General features: G+C 45.3%; 1 protein-coding gene across 1 annotated transcript in view; it reads right to left on the bottom strand.

Moving 5' to 3' along the window:
- Positions 1 to 25,000, bottom strand: part of MGMT (O-6-methylguanine-DNA methyltransferase) — a 138,181-nt gene that overhangs the window by 17,032 nt on the left and 96,149 nt on the right. Inside the window, exon 4 of the mRNA XM_042019579.1 lies at positions 13,596 to 13,753. Within this exon, the coding sequence (XP_041875513.1) occupies positions 13,596 to 13,753 (158 nt within the window). The remainder of the gene's footprint in view (positions 1 to 13,595; positions 13,754 to 25,000) is intronic.

Below are 25,000 nucleotides of genomic sequence, written 5' to 3'. Positions count from 1 at the left end.
AGAGGAGCCAGAGACCGAGACACAGATCCCAAATCTGCAGCACCAGCAGCTGCAACTCAAACCTGAGGCACCAACAAAGACCTGCTGGTGTTCCTACAATGCTGTAACTCCAGGCTGAATGATCAGGGACAGGAGTCCGCTCCAGGCTTACACTTCCCACTCAAAACTCACTCCAGAAGCAAGTATTTTTTGCTTTGTTGCAAATACGTCAATTTTGGGAGCAGGAAATTGTGCAAAGTATGTAAAAATAACCTTTTAATGACTTTATGGACATTTTAAATCCACATAGGAGCTGCTATAGACATAAATACAAGAGACCTGTAGATGAGAGAAACTCAACCACTGCCTTATCAGTGCAAACTTGGCTTAACTGGCCATATTTTATCATTATTTACTGCTACACAACCCTTCTTCCTGTTCTGGAACAGACACAGTATGGGCCTTCCAGAGACACCACGCACCAGCTCAGCTGCAATTTCTAAGTGACTGGGCCAGAAAATTAAATTTCTGCTTTCCCATTCAAGATAGAAATAAATGAGAGACTTGTCTCTATTCCTCTCTGTCAGGGAGCTGGGGCTCACCAAGAACTTCACCTGGGCAGCTTCGAAATTCTCCTCATCAGCTGCACCTTGCAGACAGAGCTTGAGAGCTGAGCTGTGCTCCCTCATGGCCCGTGTGACAAGAGACCACCACTGGCCAGCACCTGACTCAAAATTCAGAAATTCCTGGTGGTGCACACTGAATGCAACTCCTGGTCCCACCTCTACCCTCTTTTTCCCCCCCTTTCTTGGAATTCTTGTTTTTGCCTGGGAAGGTCTCTCCTCTCCTTCTCCAGAGGAAATAACAAAAATTAAACTGAATTTACCTAAATCTGCATTGATGGAACTCAACAAAAATGCAGCTTCCCAGGTTCCAGCTCTTCTGACTTGTCCTGCTAATGAGACACACAAACATGCCCACAGCTCCTAAATAAATCAGAGGAGATGCTGTTTCCTAATTACACTGATGGGCAGGCAGGACCATCTGGTTACAGCTAAGACTGGGACAAACAGGGAGAAAACTCCCCAGCATTTATGCTGCAAGTGTCATTCCAATATTAATGAATCCAAAATACAAGGTGAAGAGAAAGGATTCAATGCTCACACACCTGATAAGGCACAATTTCCAATTCATCCCTCTCAATTAAGCTCACTAACATCAACATTTCCAACTTAACAGGACCTTCAGTTTGAGGTCTTGGTCAGGATCATCAACTAAACCTGGGAGTGCAAAATTGGGCAGCAAAACTGGGCACGAATTGGGCAAACCTGGAGAAATAAAGCGACAAACCGTCACAAGGACCTCGAATCCCACCTCAGGACATAAAATCCAGAACCACCACAAAGGAAGTGAGAGACGTGGGCTCTCAAATTCATAGATATGTCCTACAAGATTATTGTTCATCATTGCAGGGCTCTAACAGCTCCCATGATGGAATGGAATGGAATGGAATGGAATGGAAAGGGAAGGAAAGGGAAGGGAAGGGAAGGGAAGGGAAGGGAAGGGAAGGGAAGGGAAGGGAAGGGAAGGGAAGGGAAGGAGAAAGTAAGGAAGGAATTCGGAAGGAAGGAAGGAAGGAAGGAAGGAAGGAAGGAAGGAAGGAAGGAAGGAAGGAAGGAAGGAAGGAAGGAAGGAAAAACAAGAAGAGAAAAAAAGAAAATGAACGAAGGCTGGAGAGGGACTGGGGACAAGGGCTGGAGGGCCAGGACACAGGGAATGGCTTCCCAGTGCCAGAGGGCAGGGATGGATGGGAGATTGGGAAGGAATTGTTCCCTGGGAGGGTGGGCAGGCCCTGGCACAGGGTGCCCAGAGCAGCTGGGGCTGCCCCTGGATCCCTGGCAGTGCCCAAGGCCAGGCTGGACATTGGGGCTTGGAGCAGCCTGGCACAGTGGGAGGTGTCCCTGCCATGGCAGGGGTGGGATGGGATGGGCTTTGAGGTCCCTTCCACCCAAACCAGTCTGGGATTCTATGAAAGGGGAATAAATCCATGAATTTTCACATCAGCTTGTGTAAAACTGATTTTGCAAACTCGAATTTGTTTTATCATCTTACAAGCACAGGGATATTTCTTCTCCCAGACCACAATACCGTGTGCTACGTATTTGGAATGTTATACAGATTTGGAACTAGAGGATCTTGAAGTTCCCTTCCAGTCCAAGACATTCAGCCAGAAGGAATCCCTTGCATCCCCCAAGTACCTCCACAAACCTCTTCTACATCCACTCGGGGAACAGGGCAACACCAAGCCAGCTTATTTGGGAGAAAGGAAACATTAATTCTCTGCAAACCTTTGACCACACTGGGTCACCACTGGATTACTCAGAACAGGTAGCCTGATGTTCTCCTCCAGGAAGGCTGATGGCAGAGGAGGTTGGGAGGCACCAGCATCTCTCCTCTGTCTTTCCCTGCTTCTCACAGAATCGCTTTTTCTCTGTAATTCCACTTAGAGTTACACTGATGAGGTGTTTTTACTGTTTCATTTCTCAGCACGGCCCCAAATATCCACTCCCAAAGGACTCTGGATCAAGAAATCTGCACCCTCAGTTGCTTTGTGAAGATCCTGTTGCCAAAGATAACCTGGCCTAGAAAATTAATATATGAAACATGCAATGCAAATGGGCTCCACTACGTGAATAAAGTGTAAGATCCTTGCTGGGCTAAAAAAGGAACAGCAAATTCTTCAGCTTTCTGTAAGTTCCTTTGTAAATGTGCACATTAAAAATAATACTCATTAAAGGGCTTAAATGCAATAAAATGGAACTATTTCCTCACTGCATACAAATGAAGTCAGTATCAAAGTACTTCTTTTTACTTGTATTTATTATTGAGTTATAAATACCTAACGAATGGAGCTAAGATGTACACAGCACTTTCCAAACACTAATTCACAACGTCCTTCCAAGAATGCAGCAACAGTAAATAATTCCCAGAATCTTCTGGCTTCCATCTCAAAGTTAAGGTGTACTTTTTCTTTCTTTTTTCTTTTCAGGAGTATGTATTTAAGCAGCCAACAAAACAACTGGGAACAGGTAAAGTGTGATCCCATGAAGTCACTCAGCCTCTTGACTGATCCTGGTGCCATCACACAGGACTGCTTAAATGAACTGCAACTGGAATTCCCGAGATCCAAATTATTTAAACAGACATCCTGGAAGCAAACAGAGGAGCAGTCCTACCAGTGACCCCTGACAGGATTTCAGAGACTCGAGGTTGCTCAACTGACAGGCAGCCCTAAAATCTGTGCCTTGCTTGGAGGAAGTTTCTGCCAGGAGAGGAGGAGTCTGCAAAGGTACAGGCAGAAATTTGGGTTACCTGGGGCATGAGAAGCAGCTGGGGTTGGGGAAACACCCCAGTCCTGCACCTATTAAAGAATGATCTGATTTTCCAAAGCATCTAAAGAATATTACAGGGATTTTACTCAGTTGGTAAGGTTAATAATCACACGTTTACCTGATGCAACAGCCCCGTTATTTTACATAAACCTGCAGCATCAGGAGAATCCTCCTCCTGCTTCGCAAGCTGCCACAAAAAAGAGGCTGCTCTTCATCCCGTGCTCTCCTGCCAAACCCAATGAAGTCAGCACAGGCACAACATGTTTATACAACATTAAGGGTTCACGTTAAGCTGAAAGCAAGGAGGAAATTTGACTTTCAGATTGACAAATGAAGAGTGCTCGTGTATTCTGGAGTCTGCAACAAAGGAGCCGGTTGTGTTCTCGCCCACCGCGAATCCCTAACAAACCCTCCTCCCTGGAAGGATGGTCAGAGCTAAGGTCACAGCACCCTCCATCTGCATTTCAGATCTTGACTTTTGTTGGCTTTACTACTTCTTTTGGCATTAAATATGAATGATGCTCCCCGAAACATTTGGAACATTAATTATAAGGAAATAAAGGTAGGGAAGCGTAGGGCTCCGGTCATTGTTCACCTACGGAACGACAACCAGGAGCTTCCAGCAAAGTGCTAAAATATAAAAGGGCCATGTTCATTCATGTATTGGTCCAAGCTGCAGCACTATAAAGTACATCAAAAGGTGTTAATGGTTTCAATATTTATCTGCTGCAGGGAAGCACTCTAAAAAGAAGACAGAAAAAAATTTCTGCTAATGGCTGTGTCTCTCCATTAAAATGAAAAGCTTAATGCATCTTATAATCAGAGGACAATTTGCAAATCATTAAGAGAAATGTAAAATTCCATTAAAATACAAATCAAGAGTCCCTCACTGGACTAATAATCTTTTTGATATTATTTTGCATTTCACTATTTCTGTTCCCAATATCCAGGCACCACAAATGATCAGTTCTTGAACATGCTATTTACCACAGCCTACTTCTTTAACGAGAGACTGAGAGAAGTATAATCTGCTATTCAGAGCAGGTACTAATGAAGAATTCCATATATTCTGAAATTTAATTAAAACCCCAAAGATTTCAAATTAGATGCAATTTGAAATGCCTGGGGCAGAAATACATGCACTTGCGTGGCAAGGGTATCACGCTGAAAGTTGATACCGTAATTGGTCTTGATGTATTTTTGTGTTGCCAGGCTGAAGCACAGAACTCATAACCATATAAAAATTCTCTGTAGATTACCTGCTCATTGAAAATGCCATCACTCAGGTAGTTCTCTACTAAATTACCATGCTACTAAAATGCACAAAGTGATTCGAAGAGAAGAGTGGCACAGCTGGTCGACGCTGCCAATGAGTTATGCATGCGTCGACGCTGCCTTTTTTCTTAGTAAAATATGCTCAGTTGAATATTAAAATATAATTGGCATTCAACCTAAGTAGCTTAAGCCATTTTGTTATCTTCTTTTAAACCGATTTGGCTCCTCCACAGTTATTTTCAAGGATGCGATTCACAAACTAATGACACCATCACATTCAGCTAGATTTGTACTATTCCACATTTGTCATAAATAGGGACAATTTCTACAGCCTTCTAGGGATGTCCTTTAATACTGGCTCCTCTTGAACATCAAAGGCCCAATTCATGGGGAAAAAAGAAAGAAAGGGAAAAAAAGGAGTATGCCATTTATGTTGTGCTTGCATATTTTATTCTGGGAAGAGTGCGGGATGCAAATTTCTAGTGAAAAGTGTGTTTTTCCACTTAAGTGAGTCCTTGTTTCTCCCACAATAAAATGGTCAGCAAACAAACTGGTCAGGAGATGTGGCAAAACATCTTGAAAATGGGTCAGAAAGGGGCATCCTTTGGTCAAGCAGCAGCAAAATACCTTTATTGTAACATTTTTTCCCTCAGATGAATTTATTTATGTGCCCCTAATATAAGGGCTGTCAGAAATGTCACTATATTGTCATTTCCTGAAAAAAAATTAACAATATTACTTAGAAACAAGGTGCCCACCATAGTAACAGTGCCATTAAGCACATTACCTTTGAAACACCAAACAGGTTAAGTGTATATGACTATTGATGATATTTCCCATCAATACAGGGTTTTAAGTAAACTTGCCTGAAAGTTCATTAATAAAACGGGTGTGGGAGGCTGTATTTATAAAATCCTTTCCTTTTATCTTGATTGCATGGGTTTTTATTAAGGAGGGGTGCAAAGGTTACGTGGGGCTGCATGTGTGGCAAACCAGCCAACAAATCAAAGGAAAAATGAATTAAATTAAACTTATTCCTCACAGGTCTGCAATGAGAGCAGGTGCTGAGGTCTGGGGCTCCGGGTGAAGATGATGAGCACATGACTCTGGATAAAAAAGTCATTTTCCTACACTGGTGGGGTTTTTCCACCTTCAATTCTTACCTTTTAATCTAAATCTCATATACAAGCAGCAATGTCAAAAGTTACCAGGTTGGTCAAAATGTTTCTTAGATCAGGGTCAACTGATTCCCTTTATTTCACGGGGAGAAAAGAGATGTGATTTTGAGCAAATTCACTTTATAAAGAAGCCTCACACACCGGCGGCTTTTAGAGCTGCTGATTTCAGAGTCAAGCTGCCCTGACTTTGGTCCAACTGCAATTCTGTGCAAATATTTATCATGGAATCATGGAATGGGTTGGGTTGGAGGGATCTTAAAGCCCATCCAGTGCCACCCCTGCCATGCCAGGGACACCTCCCACTGTGCCAGGCTGCTCCAAGCCCCAATGTCCAGCCTGGCCTTGGGCACTGCCAGGGATCCAGGGGCAGCCCCAGCTGCTCTGGGAATTCCATCCCAGCCCCTCACCAGCCCCACAGGGAAGAATTCCTTCCCAATATCCCATCACCAAAACACAAACCCCGCCTTTCTAAACAAAAGTTTGGAATAATTTCAACATCCGCATGTCTCTGCAGCCGTTTCAGAGTCTTGAATATTGAATATCCTCAAATTCTCTGAGAACAAGTAAAAATATTGCCATTGTACAGGTGAACACTGGCTGAGGATCTTCAACCCACTCTTACCTAAATAAAGCCTATTTATAAAATGCTCCTTTATTCTAATTATGGCCTGCCTGTAATAATGTTAAGAATACTGGCAAGAAAGGACTGTCCAGCTGGAAATACAATGAATTTTTGAAAGCAAATGACCCTTTCACTGCTTTCCCCATGACAGGACAGACACACTGCTTTCTCCATGATTCTTCCGAGGTCACATCAGTGATGGTTACCCTGAAAGGCTCCACCTAAACCCCACGAGTATCTGGAATTGGTGCTGCCAAAAAGGAAATTTGCACCTGAGAGGGCCTGAATTGTCCTCAGTGGCTCACATTTGGCAGACAATTGATCCTATGAATGCCAATAAGAGTATGTAAGATATACTTAAAACCACACAGGCCTCCACTGAAAATGATGGGAATTTTGGTCTGAATTCAACAGGAATTGGGTCAGGAATTTTGCAGATATTTTGGTCCAAAATGCATTTGTATTGATTTTTTTTTTGTTTAGTTTTGTTTTTAAGTAATGGGCCAAGTGGGCTGGAAAAAGAATGAGAGATATAAAAGTAACTGGGCTATTTTGGGGTTTTGTTGTTTCCACTTTTGAAGGTTGGAGAGGATTGATTTCTATTTGCAGAAAATTGTAGGAAAGTATTGGATTGTAAAAATCCATTAAATGTCTCACAAAACAGTGACTTTCTCCTTATCAAAACTCCTCTCACATGAAATGGTAATAAAAGAAGATGCCAGTCTCTGGAATTTGAATTTTGAGTTGGCAGACAGAAATAGGAAAGCTTGTCATCTCTCTGCACTTGAATCTGCCATGTCCAGATATGTGAAGTACAAATGTTTCCGAGCAGATTATTTCATATTTAACACTTCCTAAAAGCCTAAATAGAAATGTATTTGCATGTCTGATGAAGCTGCAGGGTTGAGAAAGGGAAAATCAGCAACATTTCTCAACTTTTTTTTCTTTAATGAATTGAACCTCCACTAGAAAATTAAGAGAATTTCACAGATTGCAGCATAAATCAGGAGTAAAAATGACAGTTTTTATTTGCCTAGGAAAGGACAAGTCCTGCTTCCTCCTCAGCAAGTGAACAGCGCAGCTCAAGACTGCAAAATATAAATACAGAATCAGGGAATGGTTTGGGTTGGAAGGGACCTTAAAGGCCACCCAGTGCCACCCCTGCCATGGGCAGGGACACCTCCCACTGTCCCAGGCTGCTCCCAGCCCCAATGTCCAGCCTGGCCTTGGGCACTGCCAGGGATCCAGGGGCAGCCCCAGCTGCTCTGGGCACCCTGTGCCAGGGCCTGCCCACCCTCCCAGGGAACAATTCCTGCCCAATCTCCCATCCAGCCCTGCCCTCTGGCAGTTTCTACAACCTCCTGCTGGATTCCCACTTTCCCAGATTAATTCATTGAACTTCCTGTTTTTACTGGAAATAAGGGAACCATGAAGTGATGACACCGGGACTCCTGCTCTCCCTGTCGGCTGAGTTTGCTGCTCTTCCTATTAAGGATGGCTATGCTTTAAATATAGATATATATCTACATTTACCTCTACCTCTACATCTACCTCTACGTCTACATCTACCTCTACCTCTACCTCTACATCTACCTCTACATCTACCTTTACCTCTACATCTACCTCTACATCTACCTCTACCTCTACCTCTACCTCTACATCTATATCCATATCTATATGATAAAGGAAGGAAATCCCATGGACTGGTCCCTGATGCAAAATCTCATCATAAGTCTCAACTTAATGACATCTGAGCAAAAAGGTCACCACAAGAGTGACTAAATACTTTGAACCTGAACATGTGTGCGCCTGCAGTATGACAATAGGTACTTAAAAAAGTTCCAGACAGTTTATCCACAAACTGGCACCTGAAGCTTCAAACTTTCCAGCTTTACTTGACAATATCTCGACCAAGTCAATGATTCTTATGGTTTTTTTTTTTACTGTAATTTAAAGGAAGGGAAAACATACCTGTAATTCATCTTAGTAATGTAAATGATTTTCTTATTGAAATAATTTTTATATATTGGAGAAGTCTTTGGCTAAGTTGTATGTGGGAAAAATTTACTCTCAGGATACCATAATTAGGGTGAGCAGCACAGCCACTGAAATCCCTTTTAAATATATGCACCAGGGGATGTTGAATTTGTCATCTCAGAAGCAGACAAATCAACAGTCCCACAATTTCGTGATTTAAGCATTCTGACCATAAAAAGAATAAGGAAAAACTCTGGCCTTTGCTGAGTCACAGTCAGAAAATACAGAAAATCTACTTTTCTTTCTTAATTTGCTGCAGGCTGGCACTTTTTTACAGTTTAGAAAGTGCAAAACCAGTAAAAGAGAGGTGTTAGTGCATCTCCTGGAAGGGTGTAGAGTACTGAGGACGTAGTTATGGTAGAGATCCCACAGCCTCGCAGACCCAAGAGAAGGGTGAATCAAGGGATGACTCTGACTCCACGCAGGTGACACAGAAATTGAGGAGTTTCCTCAGCCCACACCTGGCATTCCCCTGTGTTCCCACCACCCCCAGGCAGGGCTGGGAGGGGTTCACAGCCCATGCTGAGCAGTGTGAGTGTCTGAAGGAGCAGGAAATCACAGGGTAATTATTGATTACAGGCCTGGCTACGTCACCTCGGAGGGAGAATGGAGCCGCTCCCGGCTCCTTTGAAGGCTCCGTGCTCCCATTATGTATGAGGTGTTTCATCAATATCCCCTCTTGGATGAATAACGTACACCATGCACGGGGAATTTCAGCTGCAGAGCTCTCCTCCCTGCTCTCCATCCCCAGGCTGCTCCTCCTGGATCTTTCTGCACAGCTGGGCTCTGCCTTTGGCTTGGAATGTGGCAGAATCATGGAATGGTTTGGGCTGGAAGGGATCTTAAAGGCCATCAAGTTCCTGACCATGGGCAGGGACACCTCCCACTGTCCCAGGCTGCTCCCAGCCCCAATGTCCAGCCTGGCCTTGGGCACTGCCAGGGATCCAGGGGCAGCCCCAGCTGCTCTGGGCACCCTGTGCCAGGGCCTGCCCACCCTCACAGGGAACAATTCCATCTCAATATCCAACATAAACCGATGTTCCTTCAGTTTAAAACCAAAAGTGCCCTAACCCCACTTCCAGACCTCTAAGCCCCGACGCAGGAATTCCCAGCTCATCTGAAGGAACAGGAGGACTGAGCTGGACTGAGGGAAAGGCTCAGCTTTGCTCCAGGCCTGCACCCTCAGGACACGGCCCTGATGGAGGAACTCCCCCCCCAGGGATCTGAAGGACTCATCCGGTGAGGACGGCACAGCACGCAAGGAGCAGAACCCTGGGGCTGCTGCTCGTCACAGGGCAAAGGGAAACTCTGGTGTGCCTCCAATTTCCTCTGCTCCTGGGCCCTAATGAGCCATCTGGTCTGTGCCACACGCTCTTCCCCGCTGCAGGGCACAGCACAGCAAGGGCAAGGCAGCAAAGCCAGGAGGGACCAATTTAGCATCACCCTCCCCGTGTTCCGGACCCACAAATCACCCACCCCCGTGCACAGCCCTTGAAATAGTAACAGTCCAATCTTCTTTTTCATATAGAAAGGGGGCTAATGACCAGGATACATTAAGAGCAAGTCATCATTTCCCATTAGGAATGTTCAGGGATTTTTCTGAGGTGTCCCACTCAGAGGAGTGGGAAAACCTGACTTTCTCTCTGCTCAGTGAAATTCCACACTGAGTGCTGGCCAGGACACAGGTTGTTGAAAACTCCACATTTTCAATTATGCTTAAAAATAAATATATTGGCTGCATATAAACTGGAGAGCCAGTAAGGAGAGAACTCCTGGAGTTGTTGGGAAACCAAACTTTTCCCTCTCCACAACTCCCTGACAGGGAGCCAGGTGGGGTCGGACTCTGCTCCCAGGGAACAAGAACCAGGATGAGAGGAAATGGCCTCAAACTGTGCCAGGGAAGGTTTAGATTGGAGATTAGGGAAAATTTCTTCATGGAAAAGCTGTCCAGCCCTGGCACAGTCTCTCCAGGGCAGTGGTGGAGTCACCACCCCTGGAAATGTTCAAAACCCACGTGGATGTGGCAGCTGGGGACATGGATTAGTGGTGACCACAGTGATGGTGCTGGGGCTGGATGATCTTAAAGGTCTTTTCCAACCCTAATGGTTCCATGATTCCATGATTTTCCTGCCTGCCTCAAGATTCAGATTCCACCTTCACCAATGCCAAGTTACGAGAGGAATGGTAAATTTTGTACTTTAAGTGTTTTTGACGTTTCCCCCATTTAACAGTAATTTAGAAAACTGAAGGCACTTCAGAAAAATTTAAGACATAGGAGGAGCCACTGAAACAGCAAATACAGAAGTTTTATAGAATTTCTTAATAGAGTAAATATAAGGCAGAACATCTCTACTGTCTGAATCTGCAAATCTCTCTGCTTTTGTTATCTCAGAGTTGATTGTCATGATTTTTCTCTCCACAAGGAACTATGCCTCCCAACTGGCACAAAGGCAGCTGCAGAAAACTGACCATGAATTCAGAAGTGTTTCATCCCAAAAGCACTTACTTGTTTCTTTTGTTAAATAAGGAATGCTTTTAGTGCGTTTTATGACATAGGCAAAACCCTTCCTGTCCTCAGATGAAGTTAGTGCAGAAAAATAAAATAAAATTTGACATAAGCACTGATTAGGAAGAAATTATGCAATAGTCAGTCCTGACCACAAAAGGACTTGAGGATGGAACTTGAATCCTCTATCAAAGAACCCACTATCAGTGGCCATATTTACAGGGAACGGGAGGAAAGAACAGCCAAAGGTTTTGATGATGATGGAATCACAGAATTCCAGCCTGGTTTGGGTTGGAAGGGACCTTAAAGCCCATCCAATTCCAGCTCTGCCATGGGCAGGGACACCTCCCACTGTCCCAGGCTGCTCAGGGCCCCATTTGAAGAGCTGCTGCTGAACAGAAACGTAAGAAAATCAGAGTGATGAGAAAAAGCCTTTCTGGCTTTGGATCCTCGTGCTCTCACTGATGTTTGTTCTGCGTTTTTAAGTGCCTGGAGAAATGAGTAGGCACTTTCAAATGTAAATGTATAAAAGTAAATAAATACCAAATTCCTGATTTAGCAAAACTGCAATTCTGATGTGCAGATAAACTGAAGTGCAATCCATCAAAATTTGATTTTTACCTCACCTTTCTCCTAAATAACTCTTAAAACCAGCTCCTTCAAATTTTTGACATCTATTTCCACATTCCTTCCAATGTAATTTTTTTTCTATTTTATGAAAGTATTAGTAGGAGAAAGTCACAGAAGAACAGAAATGCTCTCACATTGCTGTGATTGGAGCCAATTAACTCTTCATTAGAGTTTCCATGAGGGAGGTGCCTTCCCCCAGTAAAACACACACCTGGGCCCAGGCCAAGAGCAAATGATGGAGCTAAATGAAAACAACCTGAACACGCAGGTGCTGAAACCAGAATGCTGTCCTGCAGCCCCTGCCCGTGCTGCAGGTGGTCAAACCCAAACCCCTGAGCACCAGAGGTCAGTGGGACCACCAGTGCCACCCCTCACAAGGCCACGGGTGCTGCAGGGACCCTCAGCTGATGCTCCCAGCCACGTCCCATCCCTGACACAGCTCCTGGCTGGGTTTTGAGCTCAGATGGTGCTGAAGAACTTTCCCTCCTCTCCCCAAAAATTCAAGGGTGATGATTGTTTCCCTCAAGAAGCTTCCTGTTAACAAATATCCTTATTTTTCCTCTTTTAAAGGATCCTCAGTCCCTTCAGTGCTGCCTGCACAGGAATGTTGTGTCCTAGGCAGGAACCAAGTCTCCCACAAAGTCAAACCTCTCAGGTCTGAACCCCAAACCAGCATCTAAAACAATGTCAGCAGAGCTTCAACCAAGGATTTTCATTCACAAAGCTAAAAGGAATTCAGGAGCCCATTTAGGAAAACTAATGAAAAGAAAAAGCATGATTTTAAATGTTTTATAATCTTCTGATGGATGATCTGGGAGGCAGAATTCCCCTGCTGTTGTTCAGAGATGGCAGGAGCAGCAGCAGTAATATTTCCTACCCAGCTTTGCCTGTTCACATCCACCTCAAGGATAAAGTTTCCACAACGTGGCACTTCATTTCATCCCAGCTAATAAGAAAATTCCTCAGTACCACCCTGGAATTTGACTGTGAAGGATCTGGCACTGGGGAATTCACATAACAGGGGAAAGTAAGTACAGAGGATGCTCATGGAAACGAAGTTGCTGTGCAAAGCTCACAGATCCCAAGACTCCCTTATCCACTGAGAAATGGTGACATTTGGGGCAGGCAAGAAGGCACTGCAAACATCAGGCTTCTGAGATTATTATTATTATTATTATTATTATTATTACCAGTTTCATTCCAAGTGGTTGATTTCTGTTAGGAGGCCTTCAGAAACACGGATAATAAATGGGGAATGGGGAGGAGGAACTTTTCTCAGGTGTTGCTTTTAGCCAGATTCATAAATAACACAACTTCTTGGTAACAATTCTCTTTGTCTTTGTTTAAAAATATCAGCATATTATCTATGATAACTTTGGGGAATAAAACCACAGTGACCTGACAGCCTATCCCTGACTGCTTCCCTGGCACTTTTCTGCTGACAGGGACACAGAACCACAGAATCAGGGAATCACTGAGGTTGGAAAATCCCTCTGAGCTCATCAATTCCAACCATTCCCAGCAGTGCCAAGGCCACCCATGTCCCCAGGTGCCACATCCACAGGGCTTTTAAATCCCCCCAGGGATGGGGACTCCACCCCTGCCCTGGGCAGCTCTGCCAGGGCTGGACAAACCTTTCCATGAAGAAACTCTCCCTAATCTCCAACCTAAATCTCTGCTGTTGCAATGTGAGTCCATTTCCACTCCTCCTCTTCTCTGGGAGCAGAGCCAGACCCCACCTTCAGCCAGGGAGTTGTGGAGAGTGACGTCAAAGCCTCAACGCCCCTTTCTGCTGGCCAAAAGCTACTTTAAGTAGCCACCACCTCACTGAGCAGCTCACAACCCTTCGGGTGTGTTTGCACCCCAACCTTTCGGTGCTGGCAGCTGAACCACATCATTTTATAGACCAAGGACGAGGGAGGGTGGGAGCCAGTGCTGGTGGCTGATGGCAGAGGGCAGGGAGAAGTGGCACTGACCTCTCTGGAGCAGGGGGTGGTGGAAGGCTGGCACGGGCAGGGTCCCCGTGGTTGCTGGCTCACAGAAGTAGGCTCGGAGCCAGGCCGTGCACTGCTGCAGGGGCTCCGTCATCTCCTCGGCCCCCTTGCACACCTCGCAAGCCACCGAGGACTCTGCCCTGCTGAGACACAGAGAAATGCAAAATTACAAGGGTAAAAATGACAAAACCAGGCTGGACAGGGCTCTGAGCAACGTGGTCTAGCAGAAAGTGTCCCTTGAGCAGAACATCACCATCTGGAAGGTCCCTTCCAACCAAAACAGCTTTGTGATTCTGTGGTAAAACCAAATATTCACACTCTATCAGCAAAATAAAAACCTCGAAACATTTCATCTCGAGTCAGATCTTTTTTCTTCTCAGAGAGAAGTGAAGGGATTCCTCACAGCAGCAACAAAAATTCACCCTCACCACCTCTACAAATGCAAAGATGACACAATGTTATAAACACCCGTAGGAAAATCCATGGAAGACTGGTGTGAGGAAAAAGCCGTATGGGAAATGTCAGGGAGCAAGACCACCACCCAAGCCCGTGGTGGCTGACACATCCTTGTGCTTCCAGGGTGGATGGAGGTGAGGTTCCTCCTCCGTGTCCCCCAGGGGCACAGTCCCTTGTCCCCAGGGCCCATCCCTGGGGAAGGAGGGAAGGAAGCAGCTCTCTGCCGCTCCGTGCCCTCCCCGGCCCCGCTTCCTCCAGCGCCGTGGCAGGCCTCTGCTTCCCTCCCCTGATTGAATTGGAAGGAAGCAATTGAGAATTCATTTGATTTTCAATGGCAGCTCGTGCTTGCAGGGGCTGAGGAGCAAAGTGAGCAAGCAGAAAGCACCTGTAAATGAGAATGTGCTTCCTCCCTTGCTCCTTTTTATTCTTTTCCCCTGCAAGAGCAACGTGTGGATGAGAGCAATGAGAAAGGGAACCCCGAATTTGCACGTATCCAGCTGTGTTTTCCAAGCTGGATGTTTTCAGGGATGCAGAGCAGTGCTGGGAAAGGGGTGATGGTGCTCTCCTGGTGCTTCCCAAGGCTGGGGTGCAGTTGGGGGGGGGGTCACTCAAAACTGCAGAGACCTGTGTGAGGATAGCAATAAAAAACCAGCCTCCATGAGACATGATGGAGACAACACCAAGGGCGATGGCCAGAACAGCAACCCCTGCCAGCAAGCTCCTCATATCCAGAGCCCTCCCCACCAAGGATGGGCCATCCAAAGGTTTCCTGATTCTTGCAGCTTTTTCTCCCAGCTGGAAATAAAGCCAGAGCCAGAAGTTCCTCAGTGCTAGACCTCAACAGCAGTCTCCTGGTGAGAGGCTGGATGTGCCCCAAAGCAGGAAAACTGAGAGAAAACTGTGGCAATATCAAAATACCTGTGAACCTGAGACAAGGGAAGAGAAAACCAGAGCAACTGTGCCAGCCAGGTACGGGGACAGAACAAACCAACCCTGATTCCTGAGCGTGCCGCAAGGAGGGGGAAGGGTTTTGTGAGACTCCTCTGAGCAAAAGCCAAAGCAAACGAACCAAGAGATGTTCCAGTAGCGGCATCGAAGAGCCCGGCTCTGCTTCAGCCTCGAGGCAGCTCTGCAGAGAGACCCAACATCTCCAGTGCCTGATGCAGCCCAGCACCGAGCCGGGCGCGCCGGGATCATCAGCGGAGCCTGCGGACAGGAGCAGGGATGCGCCGGGGGCCCGGGCACGGCTGCCCTCAGACGCAGAGCCCTTGCTCGCCTGGTGCCTGATCCAACAGCTCTGCCATGCCCCAGCCCCGACTCTGATTAACTGTGAACCACTGAAGGCCATGCAATTACTGATGAGGAAGTGGAGGGACGCAGAGACGGACAATTAAAACACTCCAGCCGCACCGGAGTCCACGGCTTGGAGCAGAGGCAAAGCAAATCTGCAGAACCAGCTCTGGATCCAGTTCAGTAGGTGTTGAGTGCAATTTTATTTCTCTCTTTGAATTTATTTATTAAATTAATGCCTTTGATTCTTTATTTTCTTTCTGTGTGTGAAGTAGGATCAATTTGCTTTACAAAACCGATGTCTACTTCATGCTACTTTTCTGATTAATAATACCTTTGCTAGGAAAAAGGTATGAGAATCCATGCCCAAACTTTTTTACACGAATGCCCATGACATGGACTTCAAACCAAGCTCCCAACACCACGGATAATCCCTTATTTCACATAGGTACGACACAGCAGAATGTGGCTCTGTTTTACTGGGGATTGTTGGAGCTACAACAAAATAATAATGAGAGAATATATTGACAGTAACTCCTCTGAAACCTGGGAGAGAAGTGGGGAGACTTTTCTGCTCCATTTATCCAGAAGAGCACGGAGAGCGCTCAAAGCTACGCATGCCTTATGTTTTTCACATCATCCTGTTTCCCATTCTTGGGAGTCTGGAAATCATTTGGGCTGTAATGTGACCATAAAACAGAAAAACTCCATCTCCTCATGGATCCAGGAGCAGCAGCTCCAGGCTCTGCCTCCAGCTGCAGACCAAGGGCACCGAACCATCATCAGTCACCCCCAAAACTGGTGGGGAGCAGCCACGGAGACTCTGGGAGCACCTCCCAGGGCCTAGAGGGGATCCAAGTGATCTGGAGAGGGACTGGGGACAAGGCATGGAGGGACAGGACACAGGGAATGGCTTCCCAGTGCCAGAGGGCAGGGCTGGATGGGAGATTGGGCAGGAATTGTTCCCTGGGAGGGTGGGCAGGCCCTGGCACAGGGTGCCCAGAGCAGCTGGGGCTGCCCCTGGATCCCTGGCAGTGTCCAAGGCCAGGCTGGACATTGGAGCTGGGAGCAGCCTGGCACAGTGGGAGGTGTCCCTGCCCATGGCAGGGGTGGCACTGGATGGGCTTTAAGGTTCCATTCTGAGCCAAGCCATCACACACACACATTCCTCACTTCTACCAGGTGTTCCCTGGCAGGAGTGTTTGGATAGAATTTATTTTTAAATTTCTTTTTAATTGCTGTTTTTAAGTGCAGTGCCCTGCCACTGCTGAACTTCTCCAGATGTTTTTGGTGGGACCATTCTCCCAGCAATTCAACACCAGAGGCTTTCCCAACACCTGCCACCTCCATGGCCACCTCCACCTTGGCAGGGACAGGGAACGCTCTGCAAGGCAGAAATGAATTTGCCTTCCAAGAATGCACTGACCTCTTTTCCTGCAGGTTACAAACTCCACACTCTGGAGTGTGCCAACACACACTCCCAGAGCTTCAAACTGGCAAAGAGTTGAAAAAAAAGGAAAACCTTCACATTAATTTTGCTTGGCTAGAGATGGCAACAGCTATTCCTGGGAATTTGACGGCTTTAATAAAGAAAAAGAAGGCACAGAACTCATACATGGGTGTCTTCTGCTGGCCCTCCTCCTGCTCCTGCCCTTCCCTCCTCCCCTCTCCCTTTCCAAAGCTGCATAGCAGCACTCCTTCTACAAACTACCTCGGCATTAAACATCCAACTGAAAACACCAGCTGGCTTTTAAAGGATCTTCTCAGGCTTCAAAGCCTTAAGTACCTTTCAGAAAGCAGAGTCAAAGTGGTCTCAAAACATTCTCAAGAAGAGCAGAGGAGTTACATCATGGGAAATTCCCCCCTGGAAGGAAATCCCTCTGCTCAGTGTTTGATTTCTTGGAAGGTTTCTCAACACCCTACTCCAGGCATGGATCTTTGAGCCCCTCTAAGTCAAGCTGGACAGGAAAAAGTTGAAATTTAGAGAAAAATACGCATCTAAGACTCATATTAACTACCTGGGCCTAAACTTTAGGAGTGAAAAAGCAAAAAGGGCTCTACTTAATGTGCTGCCCTGGGTGATCCCAAAGGAAAGAATCACAGAGGCACCAGCAGCACACAAGGTGGTGGCCAAAGTGGCCATTCACTGGTTTACCTATGGAAAGTTTGCCTCACACCTGTGATTCAACAAGATGCAATTTTACTTTTATACAGGAAAATAACATAAGCATGTTCATCGAAAAATAAAAAACCCCAAACCCTAAACAAAATATACAAGAAACATGACTGCTTTGCTTTCACCCCAGAAAATTTTTTTATTTTTCCTTAAAAAGCATCAATGCCTTTTTTTTCCTGCAGTGGGGTTGGAATAATAAGAAACATTTATTTAAACCACATTAGTATTATTTAAACTGCTTCCACTTTCATCAGAGGCTGTCACTACACTTGTTTGCATTCCTGAATTATGCTGGCTGCTGCCTGGCATCCCAAAAAATTCAAAGTGGAGGTTTTTGTATTTTCACCTGGTCAACAGTCAATCATTGCTGTTGGGGTTTAGTGTGCATTTTATATGTTATTTTATTTTATTTTTTATTTTATTTTATATTTCATATTTTATTTTATTTTATTTTATTTTATTTTATTTTATTTTATTTTATTTTATTTTATTTTTTGACCCAGAATTCTTTTGTTTGCAGGAATGTGGTGCCCTCCAATATGTCAGCAGGGTCACATGTCTGTTCCATGCCTGAACTTTTTGGGGATGGTAAATGGATATGACCAATATGGCTTTACAGGGGGATGCTTCATTAAAACTACAGACACCTCCAACAGAAATAAAAGCTTGTTTTAAGCTATCTAAAGACATCTAGAAATAAATGTATATTTTTTTCAAGTTGGATGTGTCTCACAAAGAGCCTTTTTTCAGGCCAGGCACCCACTGCTGGTGCTGCACATCTCCAGCTCGTGGTGGTGATGCCCAAGAGAGCCCAAGATCAGCTCCAACATGGCAATCCACCACAGGATTAGGGTTTTCACACACCACAGCTATTCCTCACCATTCCTCCTGCAATCCTATATACTTCCTTCCATTACAGCCCTTCTCAGAGCCTGCCCAGGCCCGGGGAGCCAGCTGGCTCCTGCATCCCCACAGCTCAGAGGTGTCTTCCCAAAGCTCCATCCCAGCCCTGCTTCTCCGGTGTCTCCTCGTGTTTGCATGGGCTGAAAGGAAGGGAAAGCAGGTTTTAGCAGACGGGGAGAAAAGCAGCAACACCACCTGTTTCAGTTCAATGGGCTCCTTCCAAAGCCGCTGCCAAGAACTGGAAGTTGCTAAGGCGCTTCCAAAATAAACACGTAAGCAGCAGACTGGCTTCGGGATCATCCCAACAGCTTAACCATGATGAAAAGCAGAGCAATGCTGGGAGAAGCCATGCTCTAAAGTGGCAGGATGCTCATTATTTATTTCTGAGCTACTTTTTGCCTCAGTCCTTCATAAACTTATGGGAAACAAGGTGGACCTTGAGCAGTGTTGAAAGGAAGAGGATGTAACACAACGACTCAGCTGGCACTTTCCTGGGGGGAAAGCCAGGAGCTGGAAGCTTCCTTAGGATAAATAAATACCATGAGAGCGTTGTAGCAGCTCCCATAACATATTTATAAAATAGATGCCTATTTATAAAATATTTGTATATTTTAAATACAATTGATTGGTTGACTGTAACATCCAAATCTCACTTCCACTGCCCGCAGCCACACACACCTGAGTGTTTTATCCCTGGAAGACTACCTCACCTTTCAGTGGCTTGCTAAGGAGAGGTTTAGAAACTGAGCCAGTGAAGAGTCCCCTCTACTTCAATTTAAAAATTTTCAATGTTTTTTTCTGGGTTAAGACAGAAATGAAAAAAGCTCCTCAACTAAAAAAAATTGCAACTCCTCCTAGCCTGGAGTCAACAAAGTGCCACTGATACACGTGGGCAGACTCAGAGTACATTATTCATTCCAATTGTTCAATTTTTAATTTTTTGGTAATGTTTTATAACTTATATTTTTGTCTTTTTGTACTTTTACCTTTATTTTTAATCTTTTTGTGGGTTTTTATTGTGATTTTCTTCCCCAATGGTGGGAAGTGCCTGGTGACTGTGGGTACGGAGCTCTGTGAGTGTCATTAGTATAGATAATTCTTAATATTTATATAAGTTTTATATATATATATAAATAGTTAATAACAGAGCTCCTAAACTAGAGTAAATTTTTACATTTGCATAAGTCACTGTTGATCCTCTAGGACCTGAATGGTAACTCTTGCCATGAAATACATATGAAGGGCCAGGATAATTTAAAAATTATTGGTTTTTAAATGGCATTTTTTTGTTTCATCAGCAAATGATGGAAGACAAGTTGTCACATAACTCTCACACATGTGAATTCACCACAGAAAAAAGTTGCACTGTCTGAAAACTGAAGGCTGTCTTTTTCTTACAATTATATAGATCTGTGCTTGTCTTACCAAACCATTTTTTTCTTTGAGAAATAACTGGTGTGTTACTTTTCAAATGGAAGAATCAGTGATGATTAGCACACAAAAATTAACATTAAAATGAGACTCAGTGAGGCAGCATTATTTGTTCCATAATAACACAGAGTGAGTCGATGTTTTTACTGGAGCCTTCATTGTGAAATTAACTAAAAAATGTGTTTTATCCACACCTAAATGTCATTTAAGCAGCCTTTCTTTGATAGATGAAGGCTAAAGCCACCCCAAAACTGCAGCTGAATTATCTGGTCTCTAATGACTCCAAACCGATTACGGGATGCAGAGCAATCTCGTTAAATTTTATTCTAAAGCTTACTACCCTCGTGTTTTCTCTTATTTTTCTATCAATGAAGCCCAGGGGGTTTAAGGACAATTCATTATGTATGAGACCCAACTTACAGTGCTTGACTGTTGATTAATAGCAAAGTTTGCTGTGTGTACATTTGCAGCATTAGATACATACAATATGCTAACTTATTCTTCCACCCAAGCTAATTATTTACCAAAATGACTACTTGAGACTACAATTTATTAAATGCATGCATCCAGTCTCGATTTGGCCCCAAAAGACAGCCCGGAATGAAGATCTTTTACTTGATGTGACAACTTCTGGAAACAGTGTTATTAATATTGTAAATGTGGCAAATAAAGAGTTCAAATAGCCGGGTGGCTCTGTTGCATTTCTTCCCCACAACTGAATCAACGAACAAAGCGCCTTTTTAGGTTTAAAATTCATGGGGAAGCACATCCTGACATAGTTTAATTTAGCTGCTTATAAATGAAGTGGCTGTATGATGGTAGGGAGAGATTAAAACAGGGATGAGAGCTGCGACGAACAGCAATAACCCCCAATTCCTGTCCAACAGCCCCGACACTGCTCCTTTTAAAACCTATTAAGAAAAATTTGATGCATTTAAGGAGGAGCACAACAACTCAGAGTTGAGTAAGACTAACTCCTTGTCATACAACCTGTGCAATGTTTTCCTTACTGTTTTTTTATCTGTTCCGGAGGATGCAAATTCTTATGGATCTGACTGGTGAGAAATTCTGCATCCCCTCTTTAACCCTGGGAAAGAAGCACCTGCACAGAGATCTGGGCATCATACACATGACATGAATCCCAAATAAATAATATAACAAATAAATATATAATTAAATACGTAATACATGAATAAATTAAATTACTGCTACAATAAATAATAAATAAACACACCTCTTGAGTAAATACAAAGATGTCCAAATAGCCTCATTTCTTTTCCCGACTTTTGAAATAATGGTATTAAATTTGGGGACCAAACTGGGTTTGCCCAAGTTTGATGATCCCTGCAAAGCTGCTCCCTGCTTATTCTGTGCTCCTGGTGTGTACCAGCAAACACTTCAAAGGATGGAGTGAGACTCCTGTCTCCACATGCCAAGATAAGGAAAATCAATATCAATGCCCAAAAGACTCAAGTGATAGCACTGAAGGTCATTAAATGCTACTGACTGCCCTGGACCATTAAAGTTTTGATTGGAATCCTATACAGGGAGACACAGATTTCAAACAAGATCCTGCCCTGGGATGTGGCACTGCGAGACCACGGCGGTGACTTCCCGAGGAACACCTGAAACACGTCCAAGGAAAACAATGCTCTGTGTGTGTGGGCTTGGCTCCCTTTCCCTGAGCATTTATTGTGTTTTCACAGCAGTGAATCCCATTAGGAACAAAGACCTCTGTTAAAGCAACAGCCAGGTGGAAGGACAACCACAAAGTTCTGGTTCTTCAACCACCTCAATCTTCTTGGGGCGTCCCAGTGCCCCAAGCCCTTCATTGCTCCGTGCCGCCCTCCTTCCCTCAATCCCAGAATGGTTTGGGTGGGAAGGGACATTAAAAATCATCTTGTTCCACCTCTGCCATGGCCAGGGACACCTTCCACTGTCCCAGGGTGGTTCAAGCCCCAATGTCCAGCCTGGCCTTGGGCAATGCCAAGGATCCAGGGGCAGCCACAGTTTCTCTGTGCCAGGGCCTGCCCACCCTCACAGGAAGAATTTCTCCCCAATATCCCATCTATCCCTGCCCTTTGGCAGTTTGAAGCCATTCCCCTTTTCCTGTCACTCCAGACCCTCGTCCACAGTCCCCTCCTTAGCCCACCTTTAAATTCTCCCCTTTTTCTATGCTGGCCACCACCCTCCTCCTGACCTCACCTGGTCTGGACCATCTCTGTACTGCTCAGTCTGACTTCACTGCTCTACACCAGATTTCCTGCTCCACCTCCACACTGGTCACCAATTCCAGCACTGCTTTCTTCCTGTTTCCCACACACAGCTTTTCCAGACTAATTCCTGTTCTCTCCAGATTCCACCCTGCACGTTTCTATCTCATTGGTGTTAGCAGGAATCATCCAGGCCAAGACAACCACAGTTAGCTCTGGTGCTCATCAGCACCGGGAGTTGTATCAGCCCGGAGACCTTCCCCAGAGAGACCCACTCCCCTCCATGAATGAAACTCTTCAAAGACCTACAGCTGCGCCCTATCGAGAGAGCACAAATATTCCTAATATCAGAGTGAGCTCTTCATAAATATTTCTGTTTCAAATCAGTGGGTTTGGCAGCAGAACGACCGGAAAATTCGCCGAAAAGATAAAAAAAGCCCGGTTTCTGTGCATCTTCTGTGTTGGAAAGGACCACCCTGTTCTAGATTGAGAACGGGGGAGATCAAGCACACCCTGAACCGGCAACAACCGAGCAGATGCTTCACATTAAATGTTTTAAAGCAGGAAGCAAAAATGGAGCCAAGCTCCAAGCGGCAGCACGCTCTGCCCGAGATGTTCGGCAACATTAAGCATAGGTGATATCATCAGTTCTAGCTTTAATTAGGTTAAAAGAAAGTCAGTTAATTTTAGCACTTACAAGAAATTGTTACAAAACATTTTTTCTTATATAAAAGAAGTCTCCCATCAGGCCTCGGAGGTCGGTTTTATCACAGGCAATTAACTGTGTTAGGGCTGGCTGCAGGGGACCCTCAAACCGCACGCCGCATTCCCTGCGCTTCGCCGCTATCTCCGCTGGTTTTGGGGACTCACCACCACTCCCAGCCCTCTGCAACAGCCACAAACCCACCAGCCCTACTCAGAACCCTGCCTCGCAGTGATAACCCAAATGCTAACTGGTATCTGAAGTCAAATTTACATTTTTTTCTACATATCTCAGATAGATATAATCCCAATTATGCATGGATTTAAAAAAAAAAAAACCAGCGAACCTAAGGGAGTTAAAATACACATTACAACCCTTATACTGCAAGACCCAGGTCCCTGATCTGGTGCACGGGGACACTGAAGGACAAAAACTTTAAGGCTGAATTATTGGAGCTGGGCCCTGACTTTGGATGTCCACCTTGACGTGCGTCAGTGCATGAATTCTAGATGACAGTGAGCACCAAGAATTATAATCAACAGCACCTGCAGATCCTCCAGCCTATTAAAATGAATTAAGATACAGATAAATCAGGAACCTCTTAAGAATTCAACTCGCCAGGACGTTCTTCAAAGCAAGTTCCCAGTGTGGGTGTAAAGTCTGTGACCCCTGAGTATCTCCTGTTGAAGTGAGTCCAGAGGCTACAAAGATGCTCCAGGGCTGGAGCCCCTCTGCTCTGGAGCCAGCCTGGGAGAGCTGGGGGTGTTCACTTGGAGAACAGAAGACTCTGGGGACACCTTAGAGCACCTCATAAAAACTAATACATCCCAATTAAAACAGCAGAGCTAACAGAGATCTGCAAAGCCTTTCTGCAGGGCTTTGAGGTTGCTACCACCCACATCAGCAGGATCTCTCCCAAAATGGCATTACCCACTCAAGAACTGACTGTACCTCTTATCAATCTGGCCTCAACCCAGAAAGACAACAGGAGGAAGAACAAAGAATAGAAAGTATTTTCCTTCATTTGGATCAACGTTTGCCAGCACTCCCTGTTTGATCCTTCCAACACTCCGCAGTGCCTCGGTCACCCCCGTGCAGGCTCTGTCAGGATGGGCCCTTCTGCACGAACCAAGAGAGCCCTCCCCTGCCACAGGCCATCCCTGCATCCTCTGGATCCACAAGGAAAAGCTTTTCTCTCAGGTAACCAAGGAGGACCCAATCACTGCATTGGAAAGCCAGCAGGGTACATCAATAAAACCAATAAAAATACTGTTTCAAAAACTGCTGTTATAATTAACTGAAATAAGAGTCTATAAACTGCCACCTCACAAGAAGCTTGTTAAAGGCTGAGCATTGGAACTGTAATTTAAGCACACCCTGCCCTTCATGGACCACCCTGGCCCTTGCTTCTCCCATCTTCCCACGAATCTCTGGATCCCAGGGGATGCCTCATTGCTGGGATCCAGGAGTTCTGGGACTTCTCTGTGCCCTGGGATGCAGAGCTGCTGCAACCTTAAAATCACATCTGAACCTCCTCACAGAGGACAAAGTGGGATCAAGTGGAATTACAGCCCTGGCACTGCCACATCAGATTCCTGGAATCCTTTGGGTTGGAAGAGGCCTCAGAGCCCATCCCATTCCACCCCTGCCATGGCAGGGACACCTCCCACTGTCCCAGGCTGCTCCAAGCCCCGTCCAACCTGGCCTTGGGCACTGCCAGGGATCCAGAGGACGCCACAGCTTCTCTGTGCCAGGGCCTCACCACCCTCACAGTCAGGAATTCCTACCTCACATCTCATCAAAATCCACCCCCCTTCAGCTTAAAGCCATTCCCTTTTGTCCCATCCCTCCTGTCCCATCCCACTCCTACTCTGAAACTCCCTGTGTTGGGAGAGCCAGTGACAGACTGAGACAGACAAAACTACTTCACAGAACTCCATTTGGAGTGGGGCAGGAATATTTCCCTGCCTGCTTTCCCTCCTCTCCCATTTGAAGTGAGTGCCTGGAGACCGCTGTCCTCCGAGCTTTGGGTGCATCTGCATTACAACCCCATTAGCTTGTGTACTACACTCATTAATAAATAAGCTCCCCACTTAAGTGCCTTTCTTGTAAATTGGTTTGTTCTGTTCCATATAAATAATATAAATTTCTCTTATCAAATGTGGTGGATTTTTTTCTTTTACCTATGTAGAGACACTCCAGCAATTTAACCTAA

The sequence above is a fragment of the Corvus kubaryi genome, unplaced genomic scaffold (genome assembly GCF_017639235.1).
Source record: "Corvus kubaryi isolate FWS band 111438036 unplaced genomic scaffold, C.kubaryi_AGA036_p1.0 138, whole genome shotgun sequence".
Classification (NCBI taxonomy): Eukaryota; Metazoa; Chordata; class Aves; order Passeriformes; family Corvidae; genus Corvus; species Corvus kubaryi.
This window is presented reverse-complemented; position numbering and strand designations above follow the sequence as displayed.